Source organism: Ochlerotatus camptorhynchus, unplaced genomic scaffold (genome assembly GCF_037179485.1).
Source record: "Ochlerotatus camptorhynchus isolate MF236.1 unplaced genomic scaffold, CSIRO-AGI_Acam_v1.1 ptg000344l, whole genome shotgun sequence".
NCBI lineage: Eukaryota > Metazoa > Arthropoda > Insecta > Diptera > Culicidae > Ochlerotatus > Ochlerotatus camptorhynchus.
In genome coordinates, this window is record NW_027040832.1 from 1014420 (window position 1) to 1039202 (window position 24783).

At 44.1% G+C, this 24783-nt stretch overlaps 1 protein-coding gene across 4 annotated transcripts in view; it reads left to right on the forward strand.

Moving 5' to 3' along the window:
* The window catches only part of slgA (proline dehydrogenase slgA), a 74903-nt gene extending 50418 nt beyond the window's left edge, over positions 1-24485 (forward strand). For all 4 annotated transcript variants that reach the window (XM_065231192.1, XM_065231193.1, XM_065231190.1 and 1 more), the window contains 7 exons: positions 11851-11915; positions 11988-12166; positions 12834-13008; positions 13081-13242; positions 13302-13493; positions 13567-13744; positions 22494-24485. In XM_065231192.1, coding sequence (XP_065087264.1) covers positions 11851-11915; positions 11988-12166; positions 12834-13008; positions 13081-13242; positions 13302-13493; positions 13567-13744; positions 22494-22699 — 1157 coding nt within the window. In that variant the 3' untranslated portion in view covers positions 22700-24485. The remainder of the gene's footprint in view (positions 1-11850; positions 11916-11987; positions 12167-12833; positions 13009-13080; positions 13243-13301; positions 13494-13566; positions 13745-22493) is intronic.
* The last annotated feature ends 298 nt before the right edge of the window (positions 24486-24783 follow it).

Sequence of the window (24783 nt, forward strand, 5' to 3'; positions counted from 1 at the left end):
ACTCTCGTAACTGTAATGCATCGTTTGCACAACCATCTATGAACAGCTTACTTTTCGTGCTCCCGTTATTCGGTTAGAAAAACCCTTCTAAACCACCTTTAGAATTGATTAGCAATGAGAAGGAATGATTTTTTTTTTTTTTTTTTTTTTTTCTTTATTATAGAGATTTTTAGCCTGGGGCAGAGAAGGAATGAGACGAGCAGATTGTAACGATTCAAGAGACTGTAACGACGACCGTGACTTACGGAATCCGTTGGACTTCCGTTCCCTGAAGCCATACCTCTTAAGTCCTTATCTGAGGAGTCACAGAAATGTTTCGTCAACTTGGTCCTAGACCGTGGTGGAAGAAGGAGTGTGATCTTGTTAATTGTTTCGGTGTGAATTGTAGCCTAATAGGGGAAATGGCTCTAATGTTGGCCTATGAATCTAAGATTGGGCCCATTGAACGCGTCATTAGGACGGTACTAATGGATATTTTTGGTTGCTATTGAAAATTTAGTCGATCGCTGAATTTATGTATGGGCCCAGATTAGGGGCACTTAGGTCGACATTACCTACATTTCCCCTAGTATCTATTAGTTTTGTGTGGTCAGAAGTTGTGCGAGTCGAAGGTGCCTAAAGCAACAACCGGGCAACGGCTTTTTGTGTCCGCCGAATGATGAACAATTGTTTCACGGCATCACCTTTCGTCGCTCTCCTAATCCACGCTTTGGCGCCTGAATCAACGTTGCTACGCTCAAGGTAGGCAACCATCGACGCATCAACCGCCATTTTGCGTTGAACGGCGTCAATGTAAGCACAACCTTCGAACCTCGTGCGTGACCGTGGACAGCAGACAATAACAGCTATCATCTCCCGTTTATTACTCGGTGGCAACTTCGTAGAAAGCTTCGAATCGTAAGCTTCCCAGAACGGGAGTACAAGTATGCAACTACCACGGATACACAATCGCGAGATAGGGTAGATTTCGACCACACACATTAGACAGAAAAGGGATAATTAGGGGATACAGATAGGCCAACCAGGGAGACGATCATGAGTAGCTTAAGTAAGTAAAGCACTGCAACTGCGTTGCGTTGACGTAAATTTTACAGTTAGACAATAGATTTAGCTATCACTTTGCCGCAACGCGTCCGATCCGGATCTAATGTGCGTGGGCCTTAAATCATGTGTTAGTTGAATCTGATTGAGAGGGTCTAAGGTCATTCCACGTTTCGTTAGATGTCAGAATATTCGTTGATAATATGGGAATTTTTCGTCTTCCACAGTGGAAAGGAGTCAGAGCTGTTGGGAGGTTTCTGCCTGTGATGATAATCAGGTTTAGGTCGAGTTTCGGGAATTGGATATTCGATGGATTTGGTGGGCCTTGTTAGTAAGGTTTTAGTTAGAGGAATACAATTCTTGACTCGGGACGAGTCTGCTCCTCTGTTCCCGCTTTTTGATAAACAGTTCGAAAGCCGGTTAATTGTCCAGTATGTAGCCGGGCATCGCACAGCATGACGGGTGGTCCCCCGTAAGCTATCCGTTTTCCATTACTTAATCGGGAATCAAGAGCAGAATCGTAGCTGCCACTAGGCCGCTACAACCTCTCGGAAAATCTTTGAACCTCTCAGAAGTTCTATGAACTCATCGGAAGATAAATAAACTTGTTAGAAGATCTAAGAACCTCTCGGATGATCTGTGATCCTTTCAGAAATTCTATAAACCAATCGGAAGTTCTTTGAATCTCTAGGAAGTTCTATGAACCTCTCGGAACAACTATAAATCTCTCTGAAGTTCTGTGATCCTCTAGGAAGCTCTATGATCCTTTCGGAAATCCTATGAAACTCTCGGAAGTTTTATGGACGTCCCGGAGGATCTATAAACCTCTCGGAAGTTCTATGAACCTCTCGGCACTTTTATAATCCTCTTGAAAGTTCTATTACCCTCTCGGCAGTTCTAGAAACTCATCGGAAATTAAATAAACTTGTCAGAAGTGTTCATATAACTCTCGGGTGGTTCCTATTATCATTAAAATCAAAAATCTAACTTATTTGTTTGAATAAATTAAGGTATACATTCGGCAAAGTTATAGCTGAGCTAAATTCAAGCAACATTGTAGAAAACAACTTTTTTGTATCTCTTAAATTGGCCGATTTAGAGCTATTTTCTTGAATTGAGTTAGGGTGGCTCTAAAAAAAAACAGTTGTTTTGCTCTAGTTTTCTTATTTCGAATTTCTCAGCAAAGGTGTCTTCAAATAACTTTTAGATCTTAAGAAGGCGCAAATTTTTGCCGCACAAAGCTTGTCAATATCTTTCGCATATCAAGAGTTATTGCCGTTTTTATACTAAAAATATTCAAATGTTAATATCTCTGGTTGGGGCAAACAAAAAAAAAAAGTTTTTCTACGGCATTTGAAAGGGCGTATGTTATTCTCAATAATATGAAAAAATAGAGGTATGTTTTTTTTTTAAACTCGTATAAAATCAATTTGAATTTATTCATATGTTTTACTATATTCGGGTATATCTTTTTTATTAGAAAAGATACAGGCAACAAATTTTGCTATAAAACATTCGTCTTAAAGAGTTTTAAAAGTCTCTAGAAGATGACTTTCATGAGAAATTTCAAATGCCGTAGAAAAACTTTTCTTTTGTTTGCCCCATACTTACCTTACCAATCAGGCTAAGGCCTTGTTGTCCTCTGCTGTCCGAAGAAGTCGTCTCCACTCTACTCGATCCATGGCCACAGTTCGCCAGCCTCGTAGTCTGCGAAGGGTCCGCAGGTCACCTTCTACTTGGTCGATCCACCTTGCCCGCTGCGTGCCTCTTCTTCTTGTTCCTGTTGGGTCGCTTTCTAGAACCATTTTCCAAAGTAGTCCAAAGTAGGCACGATTCCCTGCCATAATGCGTCTTTGAATTTCTCTGCTGGTATCATTTTCGGCGGTCACCAGTGAGCCCAAATACACGAACTCATCGACCACCTCGATTTCGTCACCGTCAATATGAACTCGGGGTGGGAGGCTGACATTGTCTTCCCTAGAACCCTTCCTTTCATGTATTTTGTCTTTGATGCGTTGATGGCAAGTCCAATCCGTTTAGCTTCAGCCTTCAGTCTGATGTACGTTTCCGCCATCATCTCAAAGTTCCGTGCCATAATGTCAATGTCATCGGCGAAGCCAAGGAGCTGGATGGACTTCCTGAATATCGTGCCACTCGTGTCTATCCCAGCTCTTCTGATCACACCTTCTAACGCGATGTTGAACAGCAGACACGAAAGTCCATCACCCTGCCGTAACCCCCTTCGAGATTCAAAGGGACTCGAGAGTGTCCCCGATACTCGAACAACGCACATCACTCGATCCATCGTCGCCTTGACCAATCGCGTCAGTTTATCCGGAAGTCCGTACTCGTGCATAATCTGCCATAGCTGATCTCGATCGATTGTGTCGTTTGCGGATTTGAAATCGATGAACAAATGATGTGTGGGCACGTTGTATTCGCGGCATTTCTGCAGAACCTGCCGAATCGCGAAAATTTGGTCCGTGGTAGCACGGGCACCCATGAATCCCGCCTGGTATTGTCCCACGAACTCTCTTACATATGGTGACAGACGGCGGCATAGAATTTGGGAGAGTACCTTGTAGGCGGCGCTCAGCAGTGTGATCGCGCGGTAGTTGCAGCAATCCAACTTGTCGCCCTTTTTGTAAATTGGGCATACGACACCTTCCATCCACTCCTCCGGTAATATCTCCTCCTCCCAAATCTTGGCAATTACCCAGTGTAGCGCTCTAGCCAGTGCTTCACCACCGTATTTTAATAGCTCACTTGGTAGTTGATCTACACCAGTTGCTTTGTTGTTCTTCAGCCGACCGATCTCCTCCTCAACTTCTTGAAGATCAGGGGCCGGTAGCCTGTCGTCTTCTGCGCGTGCTCCAAGGTCTGTTGCCGTGCCACCTTCGTTTTCTGCTGCTTCACCGTTGAGGTGCTCGTCATAGTACTGCTTCCACCTCTCAATCACCTCACACTCGTTCGTGAGAAGGTTACCGTCCAAGTCCTTGCACATATCGGCTTGCGGCACGTAGCCTTTGCGCGAACTATTTAGCTTCTCGTAGAACTTCCGTGTGTCGTTTACGCAGTACAGATTTTCCATCGCTTCGCGATCTCGGTCTTCCTGCTGACACTTCTTCCTTCGGAAAACCGAGTTTTGTCTGTTCCGCGCTTGTCTGTATCGCTCCACATTCAATCTCGTGCGGTGTTGCAGCATTTTCGCCCGTGCTGCATTCTTCTCCTCTACTAACAGTTTGCATTCGCCGTCAAACCAGTCATTTCTTCGGTCCGGGATTGCAGTACCTAGTACCGCTGCAGCAGTACTACCTATGGCTGAACGGATGTCCCTCCAGCCATCTTCAAGAGAAGCTGCGCCAAGCTGCTCTTCCGTGGGTAGTGCAACTTCCAGCTGCTGCGCGTAGTCCTGGGCAACTTCGGCGTCCCGTAGTTGCTCAATGTTGGGTCGCGGCGTTCGACTTCGACGGGTGTTATGAACCGTCGAGTTTTGAGCGCATGCATACTGCAACTAGGTAGTGGTCCGAATCTATGTTCGCACTGCGGTACGTGCGGACGTTGATAATGTCGGAGAAGAATTTCCCGTCGATTAGAACGTGATCGATTTGGTTTTCTGTGTGTTGGTCACGTGATCTCCAGGTGGCTTTGTGGATATTCTTGCGGGGGAAAAAGATACTTCGAACTACCATACCCCGGGAGGCTGCAAAGTTCACGCATCGTTGGCCGTTGTCGTTCGATACGGCATGCAGGCTGTTTGGCCCGATTTCCGGTCTATACATTGCCTCCCGTCCTACCTGAGCGTTCATGTCGCCGATGACGATTTTGACGTCCCGTTGCGAACAGCCGTCGTACACCTGCTCCAGCTGCGCATAGAACGCTTCTTTCTCGTCGTCGGGTCTCCCTTCGTGTGGGCAGTGCACGTTGAGGATGCTGTAGTTGAAGAAACGGCCCTTAATCCTCAACTTGCACATCCTCGCGTTGATCGGCTGCCAACCAATCACGCGTTGGCGCATCTTACCCAGCACTACAAAGCCGGTTCCCAGCTCGTTGGTGGTGCCACAGCTCTGGTAGAAAGTAGCCGCTCGATGCCCGCTTTTCCATACCTTTTGTCCCGTCCAGCAAAGTTCCTGCAGTGCTACGACTTCGAAGTTGCGTGGTTGAAGTTCGTCATAGATTAACCTATCGCAACCCGGGAAGCCGAGCGATTTGCAGTTCCATGTTCCGAGTTTCCAATCGTAGTCCTTATTTCGTCGCGTAGGTCTGTGCCGATTGTTCCGATCCGTATTTCTTTCTTCGGTATTTGCAACTTTGTTTTTTTTTCAGGGCGGCTTGTTGGGCCTGCCCCAACCCCCTGTCTCGCCGGGAGACCATCGTGCACAGCTCTTTTTAGAGTCCCACGCTGGCACTAGGACGGTGATCAGCCGCTCCTAACATGGAGAACAGACGCCGTTTTGGGCCGCACCTCCAAGGTGAACAGACGCTCGGGTTTGGTGAAGCATTTCCTCTATCACCGTACTATGGTTACCGCGCCAGTGTTCGCGTCGCACCTCTTCACTTTGCTATTGCCGGACTGGCAACATTGCCCAGGCTACGCCACCCAGCTGTGTCCATGTTTCAGCTGGTAGTCTTTTGTTATCATATGACTCGAGGAGGCGTGAAGTAGGAACTTGTGAGGACCAGGGCTAGGTATTCCGCTCCTTCCAGGTTGTCAACTCACCATTTTGTAGCCCAAATTGTTTGCCCCAACCAGAGATATTAACATTTGAAAAGTGCATATTTTTAGTATAAAAACGGCAATAACTCTTGATCGGCGAAAGATATTGACAAGCTTTGTGCGGTAAAAATTTGCGCCTTTTTAAGATCTAAAAGTTATTGGGATATATCTTTGCTGAGAAATTCGAAATAAGAAAACTAGAGCAAAACAACTGTTTTTTTTAGAGACACCCTAACTCAATTCAAGAAAATAGCTCTAAATCGGCCAATTTAAGAGATACAGAAAAGTTGTTTTCTACAATGTTGCTTGGAATTAGCTCAGCTATAACTTTGCCCAAGAATGTATACCTTAATTTATTCAAACAAATAAGTTAGATTTTTGATTTTAATGATAATAGGAACCACCCTAGAATTCATTGTCATAAACATGAGGGCATAACTAAGGAACAACTTTGTAGAAGAGACTTTTAGTCTAATCTTTCAATTTCAGGCTCAAAACATATCATTCCACCTAAATCTGCATTCTGGACCACTGTGCAGTGGTAGATAGGCTAGAACTATAGGCGGCTTCGTCCGCTGCTGATCCAGTGGGTGCCGAGGCTACGGACTCATTATTGGCCCAGCACGCGTAGACGTCGACGGTCCAAGGGCGACGATTATCCTAACTATCGGCGGAGATGGTGGCTGTCTTGCGAAGAGTGTCGGATATCTATCCGTCGACTGCCGAAAGACTCATCTCGGCGTCTGCCCGATGGCCATACCGTGGTAATGGCTAAAGCAGTCATGCACTTCGTCCAAGTTAACGTCCCTGAGTTACACTTCTCACTTCCGTCTTATGGGCAAAACTCGTGCTGCAAACAGTGTTTTATTTACAAAAATACTTCTGCTCTCAACAATAAACCAACTGATCCTTCCACATCCTCGTCACAGCCCATCCACGACTAGCCCACTGAATTTTGCTCTCCGTTCACCTACAACCGCCCAACCTACTGTCATCCCAATAAACAATTTGAGCTGCTCTTATTCAGCTTTCAGTGCTTGTTGGGATCTCTTCAGGTACTTCACGGTTGCTTCATATTCCGCTTTGGTACGCAGCATCACCTTGGTGCCGATCCTGCTCAGCTTGATTTCAGCTGCAACGCCCAGCGATGTGAGATCGCCAATGAGCGTGCTGAGTGGCACTTTCATCACCACCAGTAGAGGAAGCTTAACTTTTGTCGCACTCGGGACAGGCTAATTTTCATGATCGACGGAAACGCCGAAATCACCGATGTCGTTGACGTTCGTCACGGTTTCGCGGCCACTCGCACCATCGGAGGCCCTGATTCTTCTTCCTTTTCTTCGTCCGCTTCACCTCCGCCGGTGGGGCATTCCCAACATCGGTGGGAAGAGTAGCGTACCTATTTGTGATAGGTACGCACGAGCTACCTTCACCACTGTTCTTCACTTTTTACGGAGCTTGCTCCGGGAGCGCTGCCTTCCCATCACTACGACGCGAACAAACGCACAACTCGAACAACTCGACTGAGCGAGCCAAAACCAGACTTAACTGCTTGACTACTACACTACTCGAGTCTCAGATGGAACCATGAATATGTACATCAACTGAACTGAGTGAGTGAAGTGCAAACGATCTTGAACGAATATACATATATATATATATCGCGATCTGAGATGATTTTTGAAACGAAAAACCACTGTGATGATCCGGATCAGATGTGATCTTTTGTTTGCATAGCGACACTAAGATCTTTAATTTGAAGGAGCTTGGGAACGAACTCACTATCTTCTGCTCCGTGAGCAGATAACGGTCACTAGGTCACCGAGCCCCTGAGGGGCTGATATCATAACAATTCGATTCGTTCCCTCCTTTTCACAGCTCCTTCTGCTCTTCCTGCTTGATGAGCTTTACCTCGGTAGGTAGGGATTATATTTGGCGCTGAGGCTTTGTATCATCCGCCATCATGAAATAACTTCTGATCCCGAATTGTACCCGGGCCTTTAACACTAGGAGAACACATACTCACTTCAAGTAGCTAGAAAAAATCGAAATTTTGTTGTTACACTGCCTTGCACTACTCATGTGAACAATAAAAAAGCCGCACCCTCTACCGATAAATTTTACAAAAAAAATCGCCCATAGGATGTACCGTAAACAGCCGTAGGCTGCGACCGGCACGGGAACACGTGATCTATTTTTGCTTGACTTCGTAGAAGAAATTTGAGGCAAAGTGAACCACCTATTTCGGGGCCGCCCAGTCACACACCAGTCACCGGGAAGCAGAAGTTTGGCGTCACATGTGATGTGTGATCAGTTCGGTAGGAGTAGCAACTTTGGTGTATGGGTTTTTAATAGAACACCAGAACGGACAGCCGCCAGAGCGAAAATTGCTTTGCTGGTGTTTATTTTTTCGATGGGGGCTCGTCCCACTTGCTTTACTGTCATTGACGTCATACATTGATGGTGATAGTATTCTATAAAGTGGGAATAGAACAAGCCACATGGTGTTCTACATTGTAGGCGGGTGGTCGTCGTTGTCCTATGTATGCGTACCGGGAATCGATTTTTCCGCTTTTCCATGTCTGTGTGTTTTAATGATGAATGCAGTTTTCAATCCGATTGACTGTCGTGGGTGGGATGTTTTTTTTTTTCATTCTCAGTGTTGAGCAATACTTGTGTGGGTGCTTGGGTGGACCAGCGCAGCCGGGTGGTGATTGAATGGCAGATCGCGTGTGGGACGATACATGTGCTCACGGTGCAAAATTCTCACTGGTAATCGGTGAGTGCTTTGATGCTAATTGAGAGAGTGAGAGTATGATAACGGTGAGATTTTAGTTGAAGTAAGGTAGAGAGTCTTGCCTTCTTCGGAGGAAAATGGGCTTGACACGATTTTCGATCGAAATGTGATCGCGATTTATGCACAATGGATACACATCCTATTTTGTTTATCTTTAGAGCCCAGGACTAGGTAGTATTTCTGTGTAAAAGGATTACATAATCCATTGACAAAGAAAAAATACCAACCACGGGTTATGACTTCGAAATCAAAAGTTATCAAGTTTTATTTCGCCCTGTTATTTGTAGATGCACATTTCAAAAGATCCTATCTGCTGTGGTCGATGCAATAGGTCCAAAGTGCTGAATAATGCATTATGTCCTGAGTTACATTGACAGATTCTCTTCGTCGACTTTCCCTTTGCATCCTCATGGTCAAGTTAAGACATTCCCAGCTATTTTCAGCACACAGATCGATGGAAGAAGCTATTATATAGCTTCTAATACGACAAACATGACAAGCAACGGTTCTGTACCCAAGTTATTAACGAAAGAGAAAGTCGATGAAGAGAATCGATCAATGTTACTTAAGACCATGCATTGTCAGTTCGCTTTCAGCTGTGGACAAAGCAGCAGTTATAATATCGACAGTTAGCATGCATAATGGCCTATTTCTCTTTAAATTGTTAAATAAGGGTAGCTATTTTCTGAAATTTATCCAATATAGTGCTAAAACAGGTTGTATTGCTAATCAAAAGCAACAACAAGCGCACAGAGAAATGTTAATCCAAGAACGTTATTAACAAAAAAGAAAATCGACGAAGAGAATCGATCATCGTGGTTACGTCATTATGCATGCTCACTAGACTGATGCAAAATTTGAAATTTTGGCTCCACAGTGTTCAAACGGTTTCAAATCGGGTCCTGATTAGCCTCCGAAAGTTTTAACTCATTTGATAAGAAACTGACTTGGCACAAACCATTTGAAGTTTATATGGAAATTACTATGGGAAAACCAAACTTTTTGTTCATTGTCTTCTAGCCTTTTTCCATATTGTACTGTTGACATGTTCTATTGCTATTCTTATAAGAATTTTTATCAGCTACAACTTTGCAGGAAATTGTTTTTCAGCCAAACGTCAAATAAAATAGTTATTAATTGTTTAAGAGATTGCTAATCTTATGGCAAGTTTAAGCAACTGTATTGTCGGCAACACTGTATTCTGCAGTGTGACGTAGTAGCCATGATTTTTGTCCTTTATTCTTCGCGCCATAAACACCAATGTTGCCTGCAGAACAGTTGATTGAGCATAATCATAAGACACCAGTGACTTGAATCATTCATAATTTTTGTAACTGTTAAGCTTTTGGCTGATTAAAATCTCCAGATTTAGATGTTTAAAAACTGAACAAAGGTTAACGTGGTCTAGGTTCAACAATTACTCCAACAAAGGCTGAATTAAAATCGTTGAAACAACACTTGTTAAGCATAGTTGAAGATGCTAATTTCAAATAACAGACTAAGGTGGTTATTTTTATACGATAGAGTGAGGAGATGAAAGTATAGAATTGATAGTTCCGTTTAGAGTACGGTAGTGTAAAAATTGCATATAGAGGAGTAGACAGCGAGCTAGGACAACTTTTAGAAAGGTACACATTGGTTTTTTCATCTCTTTTTACCAAACTCCCCCTTTGGAGAGGCATGGTGAAGGGTTTGTTTAGGTTGTTTCTTTCGGTGTAGGGCACCTGTCATTTATTGAGCCCTGGTGGTGAAGCTGGCGCGGGACTTCCAACAGTTTAAATGTGCACTCACCAGATGGCACTGCGATCACATACGAGTGGTGTCTCCATTGCCTTGTTCGAGGAATTGATTATTGGGATTCCTTGTTAATTAGTTATCTTTGGTATAACGTAGTTACACCACAGACAAACAGACATCACCAGCGAATCCAAACACATAAAGCAACCAATGATACAGACAAAACGTTTGCTACGACTACCATGATGAGGCCATAGCTTGATCTGAATCGAGAAAAGACATAACAAAAAAATCCCATTAACACACGTGTATCATCTTCGGCTTTACTTCGTGAAGCAGCTTGCCAACAATTTACTCGTTTCCTTCTACCGCTCCGAGTGGCGGTGTCATGAAAAAAAATGAAGAAGGTTATATCATTATTGCTTTCCACTTCTGACATATCGTTATCTTATCATTCGGTTCGTTGATCGCTTGTCATTTTGTCCTTTTGGTTTGTTTTTTCCGTCGATCTTGTTTTCCGTGCTGAGCACCAATGCTACCGACGTGCCAGGAAGGCAGCGCCCACACGTGGACCCTACCTATCGACCCATCAACTCATGAACCGGGGACCAACGGCTTTACTTCCCATCCGAAGGAAGGCGTGATCAGAGATGTTATGCCTCAGAACATCCCGGCGGTGCCGACTGGGATTGAACCCAGGCCTGCTGGGGTGAGAGTTGTCATTTTGTCATTTAGAGATATTTTTGATTCCTTGGGCATAACACATTGAATATTTCTCACTGTAAAACATCGTCGCTGAAACACTACCGCCATCTGTTTAGAGCACTGTGCACTCACCACAGGCTACGGTTCTACCAACTAAGAAACATTTAAATTGACCGTTAAATGCGTGTTCGATGATAATCTTACGAGTGCTATGTATGTTTGTCTATGCTTAAAGTATTACATAGAAAATTATGATCATGCCCATAAAAAAATCAAGCTCTAGAATTTCAAAATGTTCTTGTTGCCCAAAATCTATACGGCCGCAAATTTCAATGATTGCAAACCTGATTAGCTCATCACATCCAAAGCTTCACAATTGTTTGAAGGCCTTTCAGTTCAGAGCAGAAGCATGTTGGCATTGATGTGGTGTTGCCTACACTGTATTAATTGCATTATTATCAAACCTGTACTGCGGTTATTCGCATAACAGTTCCACGTAGATTTAAAATCCACAGGACCCTCCCCCCTCTAAACTGTCCACGTAGTTTATGGGCAGCCCCTTATTCCATATGAATTCGGAGCTTTAAGCATAATGATGAATCCTCTGCATTAACAAACTAAAGGTGTGAAAAGTCACCCCACCACAGACAATGGTTAGTTGAAAATCACTTTAGGTAGCGTTCTGAAATTTTCTGGATATTTCATCAAATTGTGCTTTCAGTACAAAAATGTCCTTTACACAAAATGGTACCAATAAAACATCCTTAGCTCTAACTATTTTCATATAAATATACGTTTATGATTAAATGTTCTAAGCTTGATACCAATAGCAAGTGTTTTTTTTCTATTTCAGGTGCTACCTTCGGTACTGGAATCACCGCCATCAAGCTTACCGCCCTCGGACGACCTCAACTGCTGGTAAGTACCAACCCTCCTACTTGAAAAAATAGCATTAAACCGACTGCCGTTTGCTTCAAAATTATTCAACAGCTCCAGCTGTCCGAGGTCATCATGCAGGCCCGTCACTACATGAGGGAACTGGCCGGTGCTACCGGTAACGTCCTAACACATCACAAAACGATCCAAGATCTCGAACGATACCTGAGCAACGTGGCCGACCAGAAGGAAGTTAAGAAATTTTTGGAGAAAGTTACCTCGGATAAAGATGGGTGAGTAGCTTGAATCTGGGCTGTCTTGTATCAACGTAGAGAGAGCGAAGTCAGTGATGAAAAATATTATATCTTCGTCGCACTCCAAGCAGCGCATGACAAATTCCGAAGACAGTCCTCTTTCATTTACATCGTGAAAAAAACTAGCTCAGTACGTTCTCTCTCTCTCTTCGATCTGCCTACCGGTTACTCGGAGAGGATTTAAAACTGCACGTTTTAGTCAGTCTTGTTTGACAAAAATCGATGACCGTTGGAAGCAACACAAAAAACTTAAAATGGGTACAAAACGAATTTGAATCACCAACGTTGAGATTAACAGGCTTCTGTCTTCACCACTGGTCTATCAACGCTAAAGGAAAACAAAAAGCGCTCATAGTGTGGTAACTGGTCTGCTCAAATGCACGTTCGACAGTATTTGCTGTTTTTTGTCCATGCATGATACAAAAAAGAGAAGTGAAGGTAAAACATGCGATAGGATTTGTTCATAGGGATTACTGTCGGCTTCTCTTCGTCAATGACGAATGATGTATGGAAATGATGGTTTATGTACCACGACAATTTATTTTTGGTTTTCGTCAAACGTCACTGACTAAACTGGCCGTTACCAACTCTGGCTTGAATGATTGTTTCACTTCAAGAGATCTCACTAATTGCTGATTCATTTCAGTATTTTGCACTTGTTCCCCTGGTCGGGAATCATCAACGAAGACTGCGAACTGAGTGACACCTTCCGAGTACCGGATCCAGAGTCTGGACAGATGCGTAGATTGATCTCACAGATTCCACCCAAAGAGGAAGAAATGTTCCGCAACATGATTAGACGATTGAACACCATTGTAAAGGTAACGAATCATGTGCGGTTTAGCAATGGTTGCCGATAAAAGTCTGACGAATTTGTATTGCTCTTCCCACAGACTGCCCAAGACCTAGACGTGCGTATAATGATTGACGCTGAACAGACCTACTTCCAGCCGGCCATTTCGCGTATCACGCTGGAAATGATGCGAAAGTACAACACTGAGAAGGCAATCGTTTTCAATACGTATCAGTGCTACTTGAAGGATACTTACAAAGAGGTATGCTGCGTTGTTTTGCTTCTGCCTAGAGAAACATCTAAGTTCCATTGAACTTTCAGGTATGTACCGATTTGGAGCAAGCGAAACGACAAAACTTCTACTTTGGAGCTAAGCTGGTGCGAGGTGCGTACATCGAACAGGAACGGGCTCGAGCCGCTGCTCTGGGCTACGATGATCCAACGAACCCATCGTTCGAAGCAACCACGGAGATGTACCACAAAACGCTGACCGAATGCTTGAGGAGAATCCGGGTACGATTGATATCGATCATGCTGGAAGTTGACACAGTGTACTAACCTTATCTCCTGGTTTACATCGTTTCAGATCCTTAAGGATTCGAACGAAGATCCGAAAAAGATTGCCATTATGGTGGCTTCGCACAACGAGGATACGGTGAGGTTCGCCATCGAACAAATGAAGGAAATTGGAATCCACCCCGAGGATAAGGTCATCTGCTTCGGCCAGCTACTGGGCATGTGTGACTATATCACTTTCCCGCTCGGTGAGTTTAATTTTTTTATATTGCAAAAAACATGCTTAAATGCTTTCCAGTGAAATGTAAAACCACCTTGTTTATGTAATTCCCAAGTGACGCTGTTTGGGCCTCAGATAGAAAAGTCAGTTGAGGCAAGATATTACCGTATTACCAACAATCAATACGAAACTAACGATTTTAAATTGGCTCACCACTTTAGTAGCCTATTGGTCCCAAGCAAACGATTAAAGTACCCCTTCTTGTTGAAATTCTATTACTACACTATGTTTGTTTTGATTCGCTATGAAAGCTTGACAGATAACATCAGGGGTGTGTGGATTCATGCTGAACATGCAGGGGTGAGTGAAATAGCTTGGGACTGCTTGGGACCGTTGTTCTGGTACTGAGTGAGCCAAAAATAATAATGATTTTCTTCGGGACCCAGTGGTCTTAGAGTTACCTCTATGGTATTACCAAGCGTCCCGGCCCGGACCAGATTTTTTTTGGATTCAACATTTTCTCGATTTTACTGGGCATAAAGTATCATTGTGCTTTGCTTGCCGCACAATATGCATACAAATTCATGCATTGTTTGGTATAGAAAGGTCCCAATGAACTGTTGAAGTGCTTCAAAGATCTACAAGTTGAGAGCAGGCACAATCCAATTAACATTTTTAGCTGCAGAACAGCTTAGAAAAAATACATTGCTATGAATGTTATCATACTTAATTCCCATTCTTGACCACTGTGCTGTATGGTGCTTCATTTAAAAAAAAAAGGTATTTTTTGACTTTATTAGAGAGATTTTTAGCCGTTGGCTAGTTCATCTCTATAAAATAGGAGGCCCCACTGTTTCCGATCAATAGTGGTGTGGCTTCTTCTTCCTTCTATGGATGCCGATGTGGGCTGTAGCTCGATGCTTCAGGTAGTCTTTCGTTGTGTACTGGAGAATAATGTTCAGCGCCACGCGCCGAAAGCACTGCTGCTGCTGATGCCGACGACCGGACACATGGTGATTGGAACTGAATCCGATCAGCGTTTGTGGGCAGCCTTGATAGCTATCTGCTTGCGGGGAGTCTTTCTTTGTGTACTGGAAAACACCACCACTCACCTCGTGGTGATTGAATAAACACCGTTTAGTGAGACCGGATGGAATTCAACTTTGAAATCTGTGTTAGGGAAATCGCTTTTCGTAGGCAATCGGTGATAATATTAATTATCATAGCAACAGTTGCACATTCGTTCAGTTTTCAATAGTGACATTTTGAAAAATGATAAAATTTTAAGTTTAACAGATGCGTAAAAATATAATAAAGTGAGTGATAAAAAAAAATTGTATTTGGTCCAGGGGCAGCTGAGTTATTTACGTTCAAAATCTTTCATAAGGTTGTTACATGTTCCATTTTCAGTTTTCACAAAGTGTAACCCTGTATAAAAATAACAGACGTGGTTCTGCCATAGAGGTAATTCTAAGACTAGAAGGTCCCGAAGAAACGTGCTCAACTTTTTGGCTCAGCTCTGGTACCTCTGGTACTCTATTCGGTCCCAAGCTAATCGATTCACCCCTCGAAACATAGGAAAATCCACTAACCCCTCGTTTTATCTGTCAAACTTTCATAGCGAATCAAAACAAACATTGTGTAGTACTAGAATTTCAACTAGAATGGGGTACGTTAATCGTTTGCTTGGGACCAATAGGCTAGTCAAGTAGTGAGCCAATTTAAAATCGTTAGTTTCGTATTGATTGTTGGTTCTACGTCAAAACACAATCTGGTACATCAAAGTTATGCAGGATTTTGAAAAAGATCGGAGCTCCACCGTTGGAGGGGTAATCCCCCGTCCGGCAGAGATGTCCCGTCAGCCAAAAGAAAGTTAAAAGGACCTAAATGTTGTTGTATAGCCCAGCGTCCTTGAGGAAATAAATGTCGCTAAGGTGGAAGGTTCGTCGCCCAGTATGTCCCTAATGCTAATTGGGTAGTGCGTACTGCTCCTGTAGTTGTTGGTATTGCGGGCAGAGTTATAGGACGTGTTCCACCGATGCAGTGGTTCCGCAAACGTAGCACATTCTGTGGAGCTGCGTCCCACCAAAACTATGTGAGATCCTCTTTGTATGGCCTGTCCTAAAACGAGAAACCACCTTCTGGTCCCGTAGTTTCGACATATCCGTCCACTTGCTCGTCGTTCCTTTAACTCTTCGGATGAAGAGGAATTGGAAATGGCACCACTCTGCTTCTCAGGCTTCCCACATTTTGTTGACTATCCATCGCTTTATGTCCTGTAGTAGCACCAACAATCAGGCATGGAAAATCATTTGCATTCATTTCACACATTCACTTACATTCATTTGCCTCTAACTTTTTTCATCGACAACATTCCGCAAAATGATGTATAGAGCTTTTGTATGTTTTGTTATTAGCTACAACTTTTGGATATAACTCAAATCTACATCTCTTATGCATCACGAACTAGACCGCACAGAACTTGTTACTGTTTTTCAGTGAATGTAAAATACATTCACAAATAGTTGAGCACGTTTCTTCGGGACCTTCTATTCTTAGAGTTTCCTCTATGGTAGCACTTCGTTGGTGTAACGGGGGCCAGCTGGTCCAGACCCTGCCAGACTGTCGGCTTGGCTATTTCCTGGGATACCGCAGTGCCGCAACACCGTGTTGGGAGGTGTGGCCTCCACAATAGCCTGTATCGAGGGATGAGTCAAGGTCTCAGTTGTAAGGGCATCAAGCTGTACGAATCGGATAGCACCAGTATGGGCCGGTCTGAAAGTGTTGAAACGGCAACAAAGATGGCTGCAGCTTCGGCGGAGAAAACCGAGCATTGTGGCTGTAGGCTGCTACTCATCGGTGCTGAAATTCCGGCTACTCCAATTCCGACCCCGGCTTGGGAAAGTGATCCGTCCGTGTATATGTGGGCATGGGTTGGGTAGTCCGAGCCTAGCAGTTCGGCTACTGATCTCCTCAGCGCTGCAGAGTTATCTCCAGCCTTGAACCTGCTCTTTATCCGACTCTCGATTTTTGGTGGAAGTATGCGCCAAATTTTGTCTCCGTACCAGTGGACCTTGGCCACTGGGGGGAGCTCCAAATTGGCAGTCATGCGGAGGAGTCTGTTCCCCTCATCGTGGAGAAAGATCCTGTCATTTCCGGAGGTCATTGCTGTAAAGGCAGCGGCTCTCGTTGCAATTGCTGCGGTTATACGATGGCGGAAGGGCAGAATACCCGCTTCGATGCATGCGGCATCGGTGGGCGTTGACGGAAGAAGACCGGAGACAATCCGAACGTAGGTGTTGAACGTTGTTGTTAGTATCTGCACGAGCTTTTCGGTGGCGATGCACGTCATCTCAAGACCGTACAGTACAACCGGTGGAAACTAACGATTTTATATTGGCTCATTACTTGACTAGCCCATTGGTCCCAAGCAAATCGATTAACGTACCCCATTCTAGTCAAAATTCTAGTACTACACAATGTTTGTTTTGATTCGCTATGAAAGTTTGACATATAAAATGAGGGGTTCGTGGATTTTCCTATGTTTCGAGGGGTGCAACGATTAGCTTGGGACCGAAGATAGTACCAGAGCTGAGCCAAAAAGTTGAGCACGTTTCTTCGCGACCTTTTGGTCTTAGAGTTACCTCTATGGTACAGTAGGCGACTATCGATGACGGCTCTTGCAACCCGCAAGCGAGTGTCGCGATTGTTAGACCGATGGGGGTGAGAGATGGTGCGGATCAAGTTGATCCTACTGCGGCAGTCGTTCTTGATCGCCTTAAAGTGCTGCTTGAAGTTGAGGAACCGGTCAAAAAGTACCCCCAGAATACGGACCGTCTTCTTCAGTGGTATGGGCTGGCTTTGAACTTTCATAGGTGACCCGCTGACACGGTGCCGGGATGGACACACGTGGCACCTGACGCTTTTGGTGGCCGAAAGCTGGAAACCTACCGCACTGGCCCACCTGGCTACAGCGGAGACTGCTGCCTGGGCCTTGATTCTGTTACGTGCTGCTGTTGGGCCGGTAGTTACGATAAGTACATCGTCAGTATACACGAAAACGTAAACATTTTTCGGCAGTCCTCCGAAAACTCCGTTCATGGCCACAAGAAAGGGGGTAACGGCAATAACTGAACCTTGTGGGACGCCCGTCTCTTCTCTGAAAAGCTGGGACCTCGTGTTGCCAACTGCGACTCTGAAAGAACGATCGGTCAGGAAATTTTTGTTGAAGTGGACCATGGCTCCACACAGCCCCCAGTTGACAAGCTGCTCTAAGACGAGGGGCGTCCACTTCCTGTTGAAGGCCTTCAATATATTCAGCGAGACGATCTCGGTGTGGAGACCGCTATCGTTGGCACTCTTGAGGACCTCCCCTAATGCTGCGAAGTAAGTTGACGTACCGTACCCTTGACGGAAGGCGTGCTGTCGATGGTCTAGCAGGTTTTCGGCTTCAAGGAAATGCTTTAGCCTCCTGTTGACCATTCGCTCCAGGACCTTGGTCATACAGCATGTCAAGGCTATTGGTCGGAACTTGCTAACTTCACGGATTGTTTCATTGGCTTTTGGGATGGGAATGACTAAGCTCTCCTTCCACGACACTGGATACGAGTTGGTGAGCCAGAGCTTGTTGAAAAACTCCAGCATCTGTAGCTGGCCTAGCGTTGGTAACCTCTTGAGTAGAGGGTACCTGATTTCGTTGGGACCCGCCGCCTTTCCGTTGCTGCAGCGGAAGGCATGCTGCAATTTCTGCCAGGAGAATGCCTGGTTTATGTCCGAGTTCCCAGCGTCTGAAGAAACAGAGAAACTTGCAATGGATGACGTCGAAGGCTTAGCTTTCCGCTTGAATTCGTATTCGTACTTCTCGATGGCTGGGAGATCGGCAAAGTACGTGCCGAGTTCGTCCGCTACAATTGCAGGGTCAGAAACCGCTTCACCGTTAATCTGTACGTGGAGCGGAGTCATGCGCCGTTTCCCACTGAGGGCGTTGACTTGCCTCCATAAGTCGGCCGAAGACTGTGACGAATTCATTCCTTTCAGAAAGCCCATCCAGCTGGTTCGTTTGGCGACACGGATTTCTGGCCGACATTGATTGTGCGACTCATGGTAGTGACGGAGGGCGTCCTCGCGGTCGGGATGTCAGATAGGAAGGTGCTTTACACGGCGAAGTGCTTTACGCCGGGCTTTAACGGCTTTCCTCGTATCTTCATTCCACCAGTGTAGCGCTTTTCGCCCCGGAACGCTGCTGGTCTTTGGGATGGTTGCTGTTGCCGCTTCGTGTACCACTTCTGCAAAGTTTTCAAAGCTGTTCGGATTACGCAGTAGTTACAAGGACTAAAAGGCTTCACCATAGCTATCCCAGTCCGCTTGTTCATAGCGCCATCGGGGCCTCCGTGTTGCCATCGGGAAGATGGCGGTCGAAAGTTGGTTTTTGATGGGGTAGTGGTCACTTCCATAGAGATCCGTGTTCGCGCTCCACTGAGTTTTTCCGGCAAAGCAGCGGCTGATAGCAGAGACGTCGATGGCAGAAGTGTGCCGCCCGTTAAAGTACGTGGGTACTAGAGATGGGCGATCCGCTCCCGAGCTGTTCTAAAGACCCGATTCACTAAAGTGAGCTGATTACCCGCGGTTCATTTTTTAGGAGCCGCTGCTCATCACCTCACTTATATCACGAGGCTAAACCATTCCATCGCCTTATAGCGGAAGTGTTCAGAAAATGACTCATTACTCCACTTACACATTGAACAGCCACCGCGTAAACCAAGATGCACGCCTAATTTAACATATGCCTGCTGATCGATAGCATCAACGGTAAAAGCAAACTTTCAAGCGGCTGTATGGGAGAGACATGTACATGTGTTTCACGATGTTATACTGGTGTTATCCAATGTAGGATTTACGTACCCGGCTCTTATTACTCATGTTACTTCTCCGGCATATGTGCTCTCACGCCTCCTCTCATCATTCTCTGGAAGAGCAGTAGATCCGCACAACAATCGCAAAGCACAATAATCGAAAAGCGAAATGCAGCTCTCCACCGCACAGCTCAGCTCTGGATCCGAATTAGAGATGTGCGATTCGCTCCCGAGCTGTTCTCAAGACTTGATTCACTAAAGTGAGCTGATATTTTTTAGGAACCACAGCTCATCATATTTACATGTTTTACACTATGTAAAATGCCTTCTGATATAATCCAAAGTATTTACGTTCCTGGTTCTTTTTGCTGATATTATTGCTGCAGCATATGTGCTTTCATCTCTCTTCCCATCATTCTCTGGGGGAGCGGAAAATCCGCACAAAAGCAGATAACCGAACAGCAAAATGCAGCTGTCCTCCTCACAGCTCAGCTCCGGATCTGAATCATCGACCCGAACGATTCACTGGGAGCTGTTCGGATCCGTCCAGCTCTTCGGATCTTTGTTTTTTCACTCGATTCTTCACGATTCTGCTCCGGAACCTGATCTGACCCGAGAATGGTGAGAGCAATTTTGCTGGAGAATTAACATCAGCATTAAAATCTGTGTGTAGACTGAATTGCATAGCATGAGAAAAGGCGTCAATTCTATCATCGCGTGTGATATAGTAATAGATTTTTGGCATACATTTTCTGCTTTTACAGATATGGCAATTTTGCGTGCATTTACGCGTGCATACGCGGTGGTTGTTCAGTTGATGCGTTAGTGGCGCTTTCAATTGAAAAGTAGATCAATGTTGTTAGCTGCGGATTTATTGTTTTAGATTACTTTTACTATTTTATGTTGTTTTAAGATATAGCTCTATTGGCTTTTCTTTTACGATTTAGAATTTGTGTCAAAATTTCTATAATTTCAATGTGAGCTGAAGAGCTGTTCAATAGAATCAGCTTACCTTATTGAGCTGGATGGGTCTGATCAGCTCAGTCTGATGAGCTGTTTTGCCCACCTCTAGTAGGCACACCGTCATTCAGAATCATTATGTCTTCCTTCTCGAAAATATCGAACAGGGTAACACCTCGAGGGTCGGAGCGGGGGCAGCCCCAGCTTGGGTGGTGCCCGTTCAGATCCCCAACCAGGATACGCGGTTCCAGTAGTTTAGCTATGGCTTCGCTGAGTTGATCGTGCAGGTTTGGCAGCCGTCCGCATGGCAGGTATGCACATGCGACGGAGGTGTTCGCCGGTGCCGCCAGTTGGACGCCAAGTATGGGAAGTTCGGAGTCCATGTCGACAACCTGGAAAGGTATCGTCTTCAAAACCCCTATGGCCACGGAGTGCCGGAAGTTGTTTCCCCGTTTTGCTGTCCACGTATACTTACCACCTAGAGAGCGGTTCATTTGGTATGTTGTCGCTTTGTTAGTTTCCTGGAGTGCGATGACCCAGGGGGGATCGTCGTGGCAAAGGAGCTCTAGATCACCAATGTGGTTCAGGAACCCGTTAATGTTCCACTGCAGGATGAAGTATACTGGCTTGGGCAGTGCAGGAGTGGGGTACGAGCGCGCCGTGATTGTGGAGCTAGTGTCATCGCGACGGTGACTGCCACTCTGATCGACGGGCAGATCTATATCGTGGGTGTCCGATCCATCGTGATGGTCGGAGCCAGCTGACAGATTGATGTTGTATGCTGAATGAGACATTCCCATTCTTGCTTCATGCTTCATTTTGAAAAAAGGCCACCCTTCAGTTTGGTTTATAACCCTAAACCAAATAGCCTTCTTCAATTAAGTGGCTTTAAATTGACTTTCAAATAGTGATTCACTAATGGCGGAAAGCTCTTACTCGGATTAACTTTTAATACCGTCCCTGTTTGGATGTTTGCTTAGAGTCGTGTTGATTAACTCTGATGTCGACATCAAAGCAACCGGACATTCTTGATCGGGATTTAATCCGAGGATAATACAGGTTGGAGCTTACCACCATAAGAGGATTTCTTCCTTAGACCACCCAAACCAATGCGTTGCTAAAGCTATTTTAGCAACCTCCACCATAACGCAGCAACCGCACCGGGCTGGATGTGTCATCCGAATTTTTTCCGAAAGTTTCTTTAAATTTTCTCCAGAAGCACTCAACGTTTTCCTAGAAGTTCCCCGGATGTTTTTCGACTTTTCTTAGAACCTTCTTCAAACTTCCTCCAGAACAGTTTCTTTCTTCTTTTTGTGGAAGTTAGTTCGGCCTACGTCAGAAGCTTATCAAACATTCCCCAGAAATTTCTTCCGGCTTTCCTGGAAAGGCCGTTCCTAACCTAAATCAAAAAAAGAGCGGGGTATAATCCAAACCGTTTGTGGGATAGTTCTACCATAGAGGTAACTCTAAGATCAGAAGGTCCCGAAGAAACATGCTCAACTTTTTGGCTCAGCTCTGGTACTCTCTTCGGTCCAAAGCTAATCGCTACACCCGTCGAAACATAGGAAAATCCACGATAGTGTAGTACTAGAATTTCGACTAGAATGGGGTACGTTAATCGATTTGCTTGGGACCAATAGGCTAGTCAAGTAGTGAGCCAATTAAAAATCGTTAGTTTCCACCGGTTGGTTCTACAGTTGTTCGTTTATTAGGGTAGTCGAAAAGTTTAAATTTTCGTCCACGAGAACGGCAAAAATATAAAATTAATAAAAATAGTAAATACTGAAAAATACTGATTTTTAAAAACCTTTCATACCGATAAGCTTGAAAACAATCTGGCAACGCTGAACCGTGCATCACCAGATACGCTCGATGAAACTTTGCTTCCATGACGCACCAACCCTTGACACTGTTATGTTTCAAAACGAAATGCCTGCCATAACTGATGAGTTTACCCATTTGCAGGTCAAGCCGGCTACTCTGCCTACAAGTACATCCCGTACGGTCCGGTAAACGAAGTGCTACCATACCTATCCCGGCGGGCCCAGGAGAACAAGGGTGTACTGCAGAAGATCAAGAAGGAGAAACGCTTGCTGCTGAGCGAAATCACCAAACGACTAGCCAAGGGCCAACTGTTCTACAAGCCCAAGGGTAACTATACGCCGATCTAAGATGTTCAGCCTAGGAATTAGAATGAAGAATGAGATCAAAGTTACGTCCCATGGTAAAACATATAAACACACATACATAAACAAAATAAAAAGCAACACATTTAACTGGGCACAGGCTGCATTACAGAATCGGATTTCCATCAGGTCGCCGGAAGCGGAAATAAGTGTGTTGTGATTGTACTATTAATTGTACTGGCAAAACCCCTTCTAGAGCCTTGCTGTTAGGAAGCGGTATCGAAATGTACTAGCGATGAGAATGTATCAAAAAAACAACGCTTTTTAGAGCAGAGGAAATACAGTTGGACAGTTTCTCAAATTATGTTAGTAAACAAATGATGATATTTAAAGCTCATCCCTTAGCCCCTCGGAAAGACGGCAACTCAAAGTGAAAACTTTCCGGTTTTCAACAAATGGCTGCGTTTATTCAAGTGAAGGAAACAGAATCGATGATTTGTGATTGTAATTTTAGTTTTAGTAACTGATACGTTTTAAGGCGAATAATTTTTAATAAACGAACAACGTTTTTTACGTTTAACCGTTAGCATTGCAGCGTTTTTGGTACGAAAGCACTGCTGAGCCAAGTGGTATTATGATTTAATATTTGTTTAGTAAAACCTTTTCATTAGTTGAGCAAAAGGAACACGAATCTGATACTCCTCGATAAGTTTACAGTTCATGCACCAGCAATAGTCCAATTAGTAGGAAACACATTATTATGACATACACTAAACGAGCAAAGAAACTGCCTCAGGACGACAAATAGTAGCGAAAATTACCATCAACCAACCAAAACCAAAACTAGAAGATACGTTCCGATGATGTCCTGGAAAAAGTGTCGAACTAGTGAAGTGGTATTTATTAGGTGTTCAAAAAAAATGAATCTCTAGGTGTTTATCTCGAAATTGAAAAAAAGCGGAAACGTTCTCTTGTTCGGTACGATGGCGTTCTATAAAATTGGTTACACAAGGTAATTGGTCACCGGGAATTTTTCAATCCTTGCTCATTGAACGACCAAGAGTAATGTTATTCAATGCACTACCTCGTATATTGAGGTCACGCTTGGTGAAAACCGTTTTCAGATTGTTATTCGGTCACATTCAAATGGATAAATCTAACCTTATATTCAAACACTTACGAGTGGTATTTTTTTCGTGATATAATTTCTATGATTTCCCGGCCCTGGATTGTTCTTTCACGTTTCGGGACGTGATTCGCTGCATTATTTGAAGGGGAAAAGCCGACCGATGATGTAACCCTTTTTATAATCGCAACAATAAGGGAACGTCCCTTTTCCCGTTTCCCAAATTTCAACAATTTCCTTTTCATGAAATCAAGAAACCAAATAAAAAGAAACCACACAAAGGAACGCGCACTTGATGAAAATGACTCTGATTACAATTAATGATGGGAGAAAAGTTGACAATAAACATTGAAAGTGAAAACAAACAAAACAAAACCGTAAAAAGAAACAAAACTATCGTATAACCGAAACCAATTGAAATGTGAACGGATATTACAATTAACAAAACAAAAGTCTTGAACTATGTGAATGTATAATGTACGTTATAAGTTACTGAGCAGGCATTAGATAACAATGTGAACCGCTGTCGAAGCGCCTTTAGGCCACCTTGGGTGTTGTTCGAAAGGTGACGCAAGGTTGACAACCACATACACCCCCACACACACATATATATTATTAATTACAAACTACTATTACTGCATACCTATAATAAAACGAGAGGAAAAACACAATACAACACAAGCTAGTGATGCTGAAAAACTGAAACATATTAACGAAAGGGTAGACGCGCCGGAATCTACATTCGCGAGGCCCTATTTCGATTACGTGTTATAATAGGTATAGATATCCCGTGGCAGCAAAACAAATTGGAAATTGAAAGTGGTAAAAAAAAACATGTTCTAATTGTAAGATGTGTAAAATATTAAAAATCAAAATAAAATAAAAATTGAACAAATGATTGGTGTCGGGTCTGTGTGGATGGTAGTTATCATATTACACGTTCCTTGATGTTTTCTTTCGATCACATTTGCGCAAAACTGCTACGTACAAAATACAAAGTTTT